The 10484-nt window shown below is 32.8% G+C and overlaps 1 protein-coding gene across 1 annotated transcript; it reads left to right on the plus strand.

Moving 5' to 3' along the window:
* Window positions 1–7232: 7232 nt before the first annotated feature.
* Window positions 7233–9623, plus strand: LOC149252534 (uncharacterized). The gene is made up of 3 exons (XM_089456682.1): window positions 7233–7435; window positions 8319–8448; window positions 8633–9623. Exons 1-3 carry the CDS (start codon window positions 7270–7272, stop codon window positions 9477–9479), a joined length of 1143 nt encoding a protein of 380 aa, XP_089312808.1. The 5' UTR covers window positions 7233–7269; the 3' UTR covers window positions 9480–9623.
* Window positions 9624–10484: the final 861 nt, after the last annotated feature.

Raw genomic sequence — 10484 nt, forward strand, 5'->3', positions numbered from 1 at the left:
GTATTCCTTAGAATGTAAACTAGTAATATAGCGGGCCAATTTGTCGATAGATTTAAAAATACCAAAAAAAAAGGGGAAGATATGACAATTTGATCCCAGCAGGCGTAGAAAATTTCTATGTTAGGATTAAAATTAAAATTCAAATAGATGAGAAACATTTTCCTGGAGTCTATGAAGGAAGGCTTAGATCTGAAGATCAGATCTTTGTCCTCACATTCAACAATAAAAGCATGATATATGTTTCCACAGTACAGAGTACCAATGAGTTCATGATCTACCTAATTGTTAGAAATATGTTCTAAAATAGAAGTATAACTAGGGCAAAGGCGGATAACCTTACCCATCACCCTTTTCTCCTTGAGAATTTTAACATTCTCGTTGACCGTAGAAGAAAATTCCAAATTTAGAGAAGGAATTGTGCCGGCTCCTTTTACAAAACTACTTAGGTGAATCACTGAACCATGGGGCAGTCAAAGACCACCCAGCAAAGAACTCTTTAAATCAACAACTCTGATTTGTGGGCGAATTCTTAAAACTCGGCCATCAACCAGTAAGGACACAGCAGAAAACACAAATAAACTAAAACGAAACTCGCAAACATAATAAATCCTCAGTCATGGAAAAGGAGTCCTGGAATGAGCGGAAGGCGACAGCTGAGCTAGCAAACGGAAATTGCAAATTCCTGCAGCAGCTGAGGGCGATGGCTAGGATTACCCTAGCCGCTCCGTCGGGCTCTTTTTTTCATTTTTTGGTATAGGTGCTTATCAGATCCTCCCCAAGTTAACATGGATGTATTCTAATGGATTTTAATGATGCAGTTAGAACTGTAATTAACTTTTTTCTATGCAATAAGTAAAATGAGAAAAGTAAGCATCTTCATATGGCCACCTTGTTGAAGTGAGTGCAAGTAGAACAATCCTTTAACGAGACTCGTTGATTAACCTACCAAGCTATTCATTTTTCCCCTTTAATCACATCAACAACCTTTCTCCATAAACTTGTCGGCTTTAAGAGATTTCTGAGCAGAATTTCGCCCTTTTTTTTAATAATTTAAATTTAAAAGAATGACAGTTATAGATGAAAATGAAAACAATTGCAGCCTGCTGCTCATAGAATCTTTTTATTGAAAAATTGTTATGCCCAGCTTACTCATACCTATTCCTATAGACTTGGCATGTATATTGCCTAAAATACTTGTTTAACCAAAAAGCTACCACAACATAACTAGCACAAAAGATTACAGAGAATTTGGCCCTTGAGGGGCTTCTTCATTCATGCCAACGTAAGAGTCTGCACCGCATGCTTGACTGAGCTCATATTCACATTGAACGAGTCCATTTATTGGCCTCGAACACGACAAACTCTCCAGATGGCTTGTAGGGTGTTGAATCTCTGAAGTCTCTCCTTCGCACATGTTGGACCGAAATGAGAAGAGGTCTAAAGATTTTCCGTAATTCGGTGACCGGAGTATACAGGAAACCCAATTTGTCTCCACCCGCTTATATTTTCTCTTGTGAGCATGCATACAAGCTCCAAAAACATGCTCCCATTCATTAGATGCCAACATTTGGATGGCATATTCAATTGCACACTGATCCCTAAAATAGCTTTCTGCCATTGCTTTGTATTTCCAATCTCCCTGCCATCTGGTCCATTTGCAGGATGCATTTGCCAATTCGCATTGAGCATTATAAACATCGCATTCACACAGGACACCACACACTGCTAGATGTACCATCACTTACTTTAATGGGAATACCTTTTTATTTTTATGAAAGGCTACCTATTTATTGTGCTTGAACTATTTGACACCTTTGTTGACCTATTCATATTGGTAATTCCACTAAGTTCACAACTCTGGACGATAAGGAGGGGTGGTTTCCTTATACTTTGTTGACACCAGTTAAATTTCATTTTGTCTATATGCTCTCTAGAATTTATCTGCAACATGTTTTCAAAACTTTATTTACCATGTTTGTTGTACCATCGATTTGTAAATGGGAAAAAATGTACCAATCACTTTGAAAATAAATATACTTATCACTTGTAATTGTTTTGTGCACTCCATGCAAATGCACACTATCCTTGACCCTAGAAGATGAGTCATTACCTATATGTTTTGAGATCGTTCCGATATAAAATTTTCGAAGATTTCCAACAAACATTTGTCTCCTATTTAAATGTGTGGTTGAAATTATTTTATGCAACACTACCCTTTAATTACAAAAAACAAAAATTTAAACTAAGATATTTTCTGGTCCGAGTCTAAGTTATGCTTATAATTTAATTTTTATTTGACATCAGTTGGATTTCCTTTTCTTTTTTGCATTGCTTTAGCTTTGTCTTTTTGTTGTAAGCTTCAGATTTCAATGTCTTTATTGGCTGGTGCAACTGTTCGATTCTTGCAAGTTGTCCATGCATGTCCTCTATTTCTTCAAAAATTGGCTTGTATGTAAACGACTACCACATGTCACCTTCCATAGCTTGCTCTTCATCAATTTGTTCCAAAATAAATCATAAAAATATTTTGTCTCTCAAGGACACTATTGCATGGAAATTTCATTAACATTTTTATTTTCTACAACATCCATGTTGCCTTCAACATTCATTGTTGCAACTTCTATGAAAACATCATTAACACATGGTGTTTCAACCCATGTTTCAAGAAGTTTTACTGTGAGAGATTCTCAATGAATATATCAAACTCTTTTTCAATGAAGATAAGTTATTGTAGCATATGCCGCTAATCAATGCCAACGGCATGTCCGTGTTTATTTCAAAATGATTTAATGTATCTAACATCATCTACAATATAATCTGAAAGATAACCCATCAATCATAACAAACCATAGCAGCTAGATTCTTTTAATGTCTTAAAAAAACCAATGGATGCAACTTTGCGAGAGAAAAATGGCATTGCCACAGTAATATAAATCATAGCAGAGATCTTCATTCATATATATATATATATATATATATATATATATATATATATATATATATATATATATATATATATATATATATATATATATATTATGCTATAGAGACTCATGAGAGAGTATGATATATAAAATCATGGAGAGAGTAATATAAATCATAGCAAAGAACTTCATATATATATATATATATATATATATATATATATATATACGAGTATGTACTATAGAGATTTATTTATCTCAATGATAACTTGAGATTCTTCCAGTTATGACAAAAGAGTAAAATATTTAAAATAGAATAGAAATTTATCTGAATGATAACTTGAGATTCTTGAGATTCTTATCCCACGCTGCATACGATTTTAGTGTATGTAAATGAAAAATTAATAGATCAATTTAATCTTAATTTTGACAGATTTGATTACCTATTCTTCCCCACTCTATGCTATTCTTCCCCACTCTATGCCTTGCAGCATTTCCTTTGCAACATAAAGTACAAATACTAATTAAAATCATGTAATTAAAAAATGATTTTAAAGGATTCAAATCCTTCAAAATTTTAGATTAGCTTACAGATATGATATGTCAAGTGCATTTTAATATATTCTAATATTGACGTATGACACGATGACATGTAATTGACTAGGGTTATGTGAAAATAGCAGGATTATTTAATTATCTGACAAGTTTATATAATATGCAACATTATGATGATCGGAAAAAAATTAATAACATCCCTTTTTCATTCGTTCCTTTGAGTAGTCGATGCATTTTATAGATGGATGATAACACTAATAGGAGTAAATTGGCCAAAAATAAAAATATTATAGGGTCCACGTTTTATTGAAAGGAAAGTAATGATTCTTTTATATGAAAATGCCGTGGACAGGTTTAAATCTATCAAATTTTTAGCTTTAATATAAAAATATATTAGGTACATTTCAATATATCATAGCATCCTTGTATGCCACGATGCCATGTAAGTGATATATAATTCAATAGATTAATTTTGGAATTTTCTATTTAAATTTATAAGCAATAATTATTTGTGCTAAATAGTTCAGTATAATTTTATAGTAAGTAATAATATGTATGTTAAATAAATTTAAAATAATTTATTTTTTTATTTAAATTTATAAGCAATAATTATTTGTGCTAAATACTTTGGTATAATTTTATAGTAAGTAATAATTTGTATGTTAAATAAATAAATTATTATTATTAATTTTATAGTAAGTAATAATCTTTTAGTAGAATCGGTATATTATTATTTTAAAATTTTATTAATAAAAATAAAATTTTATAATATAATTATTTAAATTGAATTGATTTGTTATTTTTATTATATTTTATTATTATTTATTGATATAATAGATAGAAAAATATATCAAATGATTTTGTGGTCTATATATATAATTATATTAAACACACTTTTATATCTTATAGTTGTTTTTAAGCATTGTGAATCGATAATTCGTTGGAGTAATTTGGGAAAGGTCGTAGATCAAATGCAAAGAGTATATCCAACAACCCTCAAGTAATATACACCATAACCTCATTATTCAACCTTAAGACATCCAAAGGCCACATCGAAAGGCCACCAGAAATTGGAGATGGGATCCTAGACTCCAATAAGACGCTTATCCTTCCAACATTACTATGAGAGACCATACTGTCTCAGCCATGAGATTTGAAACTGGGTGGAGGGGATAACATCCCAGTGAGACAACCACCCCATATTCCAACGAAGAGAAATATATCTTTCAAATTTTAAAAATATTTAATAAATAGCTATTAGTAAATGCATCTCCTTACATTAATTGAAATCATTTTATAACTTATATAGAAATATTTCATACAAAATCTATAGATATGTATAAAAAGTTAAAAATAGCCAGCCTAGTATCGAATGGAAAAACTATTTTTTATTAGTAAAATACTTGGAATATATATATATATATATATATATATAGACACACACATACACTTAATTTTCATCCCTAATTATTTTATTAAAATTGAATTTAACAATTTTTTTGTTTTTTTGAATTAAAAATTGTACTACTTTTGGAACATATAATTAAAAACCAAATTCACTGTCAAAAGTCAAGTTATCCTAAAATTGACAAAGATGGTACATTTACCATGGCCGTCATGTAGAGCCTAGGATTGATCATGGGTTTTTCCATAAGTCCTTTTTTCTTCATTTTCTTATGGATGTCAATCTATTTTGAGGAGTTGTTAGGAATAGATGTGGAGGAGACAATGAGTACATTTCCTTGAGTCAATTCCATTTACAAGGGATTTTGCAATGTTGGATACTTCCTTATCACTAATGAAGTGCTCTGATTCGTTTGTGCTTGCTCATTGAAGAGGCCAAGGTCATGGTTCTATCTTTTTCATTTCAACTCAAGGAGTGGACCCCAAGGTCTAAGGGGTGATATGGCACTGAATATTCACTCATTTGGTTAAAAATTCACAAATTTGTTACATATATATATATATATATATATATATATATATATATATATATATATATATATATATATATATATATATGATTAAATGGATAATATTTGCCAAAAATTTATCAATTTTAATAGTAAATTACATGTTTTTTAATTGAATATTCCCCTACATTCTATATGTATAACTTTTCAAACCAAAATACTTGCCTATAATACTATAAATAGGAATAATATTTGAATCCTTAAAAAATAGCTTGACTACTCTATTTACAGATCTTGCAGTAGAAAGCAGTGATTTTGTAGTCCACTGATTGTGAATAAACTAGGTCCCTCCACTTAAGGAGGATTTTATCACGTAGCCCTTTGTTGAGATCTATTTCAACACATATGTTGATAAAATTTACAATACCCCTTTCAATCTTGTTTGTTCTTGCATTTGCTAAGATCTCTAGATGTAGCTAATGGATGAGCATAGTAAGGAGCCTTACCCAAACTGGAGTGGTCATAGCTTTCATGATAAGAGGGTTAAAATCAAGAAACCATGGCTTAAAGGAGGGGGATGCTTTAGATTTTTGAAGTATACCACAAAGAAACCTATCAAACAAAAAAACAAATATGTCTTGTGATAAATAATGACACACCACAAATAATTTATGCAAGAAGCATGGAATACATAATGATCCACTTCAAAAGTTGGAATATCTTTTGCTTTATCCACAACAAAGGGGGAGGGTGAACCCAACTTTTAGATCTACATTTTAATCTTGAAACAAGAAAGATTAAAGTGTCTTTGGATATGTTGTAATTACCAAGTTATTTCCTTTCATGAAGCTACCTGACTTCATGTAAGAGCCGCATCAAAATAAAAGAGAATCTTATTTCATCCTAAATTCTGATTGCAAGTGAAGAGACATGATCAACCAATTTCACTAAGTCTAAAACATAGCCCCAAGATGAGGGGGTTTTCAGCAAAAGATAGAGTCTTCGAAAAGAAAATCTTCCAAAACTAAATCAAAGATAGAATACATTATTTTTCCAGGTATAAGCAATTTGAATTTAAAATTTAATCAAAACTAAAATCTAAAACATCAATTAGTTAGAACAAATGTAAAAATTATTATAAAATAGATTTCTTATCACTATTTTAGCTCTCTCGAAAGAAAACCCTATTTCATGTGCATCTACAACAGAAAACCCTATTTCATCTGCATCTACAACCTTTTAATCCTAAACAGAATCTACGCATAAAAATTCCCAAATTACAGAATCTACGCATAAAAATTCCCAAATAGTTTTAAGGTTAGCCTAAAGTTACGTTTCGTACAATATTGGTATGGTGTCTTGTCCCTGTAGGGAAATATAGCGACAACATATGGAAACAGCAAATTTTTCGTTCGTTTCATTACTACGTCTCATTCTCGTAGGAATCTCCCTGCTTTGGCATCGTGTGACTTTCATTTTCTCATTTGATCGGAGAGTACGATTTCCAAGCTGCTTGTCAATTATTACTGACTGGAAATCCATGAATCATGAAAAAGTGGAGACGCAACACGATGTGGATGTGGCAGGAACGCGTACAATATTTGTCTGCAGGTCTTATCCTCTGCATTGAAATGCTTTCCAGATCAAGCAACTTTATCATCATATTGCCAGAAGTGAACTTTATCATCACATTGCCAGAAGTGAGCATGGATGTTTGGTAAAGTGGTAGCAGGTCAATTATCGAGGAAAAGATGATGGTGGCAGCGCCTGATTTTTTCTTAGTGTTTTCCGTTTGCGTTTAAATCCACTCAGCGCTGGACTGGGCTTTCTGCAAACTCAATCACAGAGAGCAGCGCAGAGCAATTACTGTGGCTGAAATGAGTTGCAGACAAGGAAAAGGGATAGGGGAAGGTGTCCCCCCATTTTCCTTCAAACCAATGCGGAGAAAACGTCTTTGGTCACCCGAAGAAGATAATAAACTCAATAGCTACATTATGAAAAATGGCCTCACGCGCTGCTGGAATTATGTCGCCGATCAAGCTGGTAAGCAGCGATGTCTACTCTCTTTTTAATCATTTTCTTTCCTTGTTTAACCGAAATTCAATTTAATACAACCGGCTTAGATTCATTTAACTGATGATATGGCAATTTGATCAAATTCCTAAGATATACCTCTAGGGTTTTGATGTCTGCGGGGCATGATAGATCGGTTCACCTCTACCTTTTGATCCCTGATCGGATAGGGTAGATCCCTGTCTAAGTTAATTTTAGCGGTGGGTATGAGTGTCATTATTATATATGTTAGAGATAAATTTTAAATAGTAATTTATTAAAGAGAACTAAAATTTAATAGGATGGAAGATAATAAAGCAAATTCTGATATTCGCAGTTTAATTTATGATATTATTATTTTTAAATAAACAATTTTTATTATGAATTTATAAATACTTGTATAAGCATATCAAGTTCCTGGTGTAATGACTAAATTGTTTTAATGAAAGTCAGAATTAGAAATATTATGAAACTTAATAAATCTCAAAAATAAATCTTAATAATATGTTATAATTTAATAATACCGATCCTAATAACTCACTCTCCACTTACTCAAAAAACATGTATTGAATTCAATAAATCTAGGTTTATCTTATATCCATAGGGTTTTCCATATTTAAATTTTTGAATTTATGTATATGTTTGAGATAATCAAATAAACAGTGTGACTAATTTATTGTTTATATAAATTAATAGATGTTATAAATACAGACAATTATGTATATATTTGAGATAGCCATTATGTATATTTGAGGTAGCCATTATCACAATTTATTGGGATTATTTAATTTCCATATTATCGCAGCGAAAAATTTAATACAGCTATTCAACTCAAGTTGATAAAATTATGCAATGTATATATGTGCTCATACAGGTATCCAGAGATCGGGAAAGAGTTGCAGGTTGAGATGGATGAACTACTTACGTCCAGGACTAAAACGTGGTGCATTTTCAGATCAAGAAGAACGATTGATTGTTCACTTACAATCCGTTCTTGGTAACAGGTTTTTGTTACGCTGTAATCCTGTGTTTTATTCCATTTGTAAACGTTCTTAATCATTAAGTATAAATCTCAGCAAACCCTAATCTTTATTTGAATAAAGTGTTCTCTTTCAGAAATACCATTCTTAATTAGAAAGACTTCAGGTTGCGCGATTAAGAAACAATTAGATCTGCGCTGCTTGACAGGTGGTCTCTAATAGCTGCGGAATTTCCGGGACGCACCGACAATGCACTAAAGAATTACTGGAACTCTCGCATGAAGAAGAAGCTCGAGTTAAAAAAGCAACGCTCCTCTTCCAGCCCTAGCCGCAGCCCCAACCCCAACGCCAAATCTAACATCCTCGCCCAATCTAATACCAATTCAGTGTCTGCTCATGCTCATGATGCTGTTACGTCGTCTCATTCTGCCCAGCTATACTTGGATTTGTTGCCAGAAGGATCCCAGTCACCTAATAACACCTTCAATGTGGTGACCACTGGAGAAGGTCAGCTTTGTGTTCCGGGCTCATTGGAATTAAAGATTGAACAACTACATGATCAAAGTGATCATGAGTTTTCAATTGATCCGGACCCCACCAACATGCAGCAGACTTATTCTCAACTGGGGATCAATGCTAGTTCTGCCCATATCCGTAAGAAATTCTCCAGTCATGTATCTTTCATAGCTCCAGGTCTGCAAGATTATAAGATTGCAGAATTATCGGCATGCGATCAATTATTAGAAGAGTCGCGCAGGACAACGGTACCACCTCACTGGGAGCCTCATACTGCCGATTACTCTCTTGGATCAACCAGAATCACCATCCCTTCTCTTATTGAAAACGAGTGGATGAAAAAAAACAGTGAGAATGATGAAAACCATACGATGATCGACTGTTCAAATACACGGAGCTCTTCTCATTCCTATTCAGATGCAATGGATTGCTCTCTTGGAGCTTGTACCACTCGTGACGCGGGAATTAGTATCCTGCAAGATTGCGAGAGATTATGGGATGCAGTTCTGATTGGATTTTATCACCCGAGTTTGGCCTAGTACATTGTCAAAGTTTCACAAATTCTGCCTCCTATTCTTTATCATTGGGTTTCAGCTCTTTATGACACTCGCATGTTCTGGTTTCGACTTAGTGAAACTATTCATCTTGCTCTCTGTATTTTCGGCCTATTAATGCATCAGTAGAAGCCCTCCTCTGAATGTGTGGTCTTGATAATAAACCATTTTATCTAGATTAGATTATGTATTACGGAGTGACAATATGTCAATACACGTTAATATAAAATAGAGTTGTTTCCAGTTTTTTTTTTTAATATAAATTCTAATGTGAGTTTAGACAAATTTTAAATCTTCCTCCTATATTTGTTTCACAAACACCAGTGAATATTTTTATTATAAAAGGCTCTAGCAAAATTTGAGAGATGCATTACAAAAAAATCTGGTTAAGATACATAGAGAGGTGGTAGAGTAAGTATCACACAAAAGTACTGAAATTAGCTAGACACTGAAAGACCAAAAATTATATAGGATATATATTGCAAATGACATATAACAAAAATAGTTGGCAAACCACTTCAGCAAGATAGGCACAAGGACAAGGACCAGGACTAGCCAAATATCATCAGAGCAATATTTTCTAATTAGATTAGATTTCATTATAATTCAGGAGAACTAAACTCATAACCTGAAATGAATACAATATCAATAGGGAGGATTGGATGTCCCAAAAGGGTGTTCTTATACCAATTAGAAACAGTGAGGAGGCGTTGGAACACCATTATTCTGGATCGGTGTACTGTTTTTCTATGTTGCAAATCTTTTTCTCCGTAGAGTTTATCACCGCTTGAGCTGCAACAATACGCTGAGAGACATGTTTATTGTTAAAGATAATGTTGAATATGTAAACGTCGACAAATTTTTACAACATTGTAGCAAATCTTCCTTGAGGTGCAATATGTCCATTGTTAAAGATAATGTTTAACATGTAAATGTTGACAAATTTTTACAAGATTGTAGCAAATTTTGCTTGGGTGCAACAATTTTCTG

Source organism: Pinus tabuliformis, chromosome 7, assembly GCF_031772625.1.
Source record: "Pinus tabuliformis cultivar Carrire ecotype Pingquan chromosome 7, CPIR1, whole genome shotgun sequence".
Taxonomy (NCBI): Eukaryota; Viridiplantae; Streptophyta; class Pinopsida; order Pinales; family Pinaceae; genus Pinus; species Pinus tabuliformis.

Excerpts from the sequence above, each read along its gene's own strand:
- LOC149252534 (XM_089456682.1), top strand. The coding sequence starts at position 7,270 with ATGAGTTGCAGACAAGGAAAAGGGATAGGGGAAGGTGTCCCCCCATTT. Across the intron at positions 7,436-8,318 it reads TTATGTCGCCGATCAAGCTG|GTATCCAGAGATCGGGAAAG; the intron begins GTAAGCAGCGAT and ends GTGCTCATACAG. Across the intron at positions 8,449-8,632 it reads CAATCCGTTCTTGGTAACAG|GTGGTCTCTAATAGCTGCGG; the intron begins GTTTTTGTTACG and ends GCTGCTTGACAG.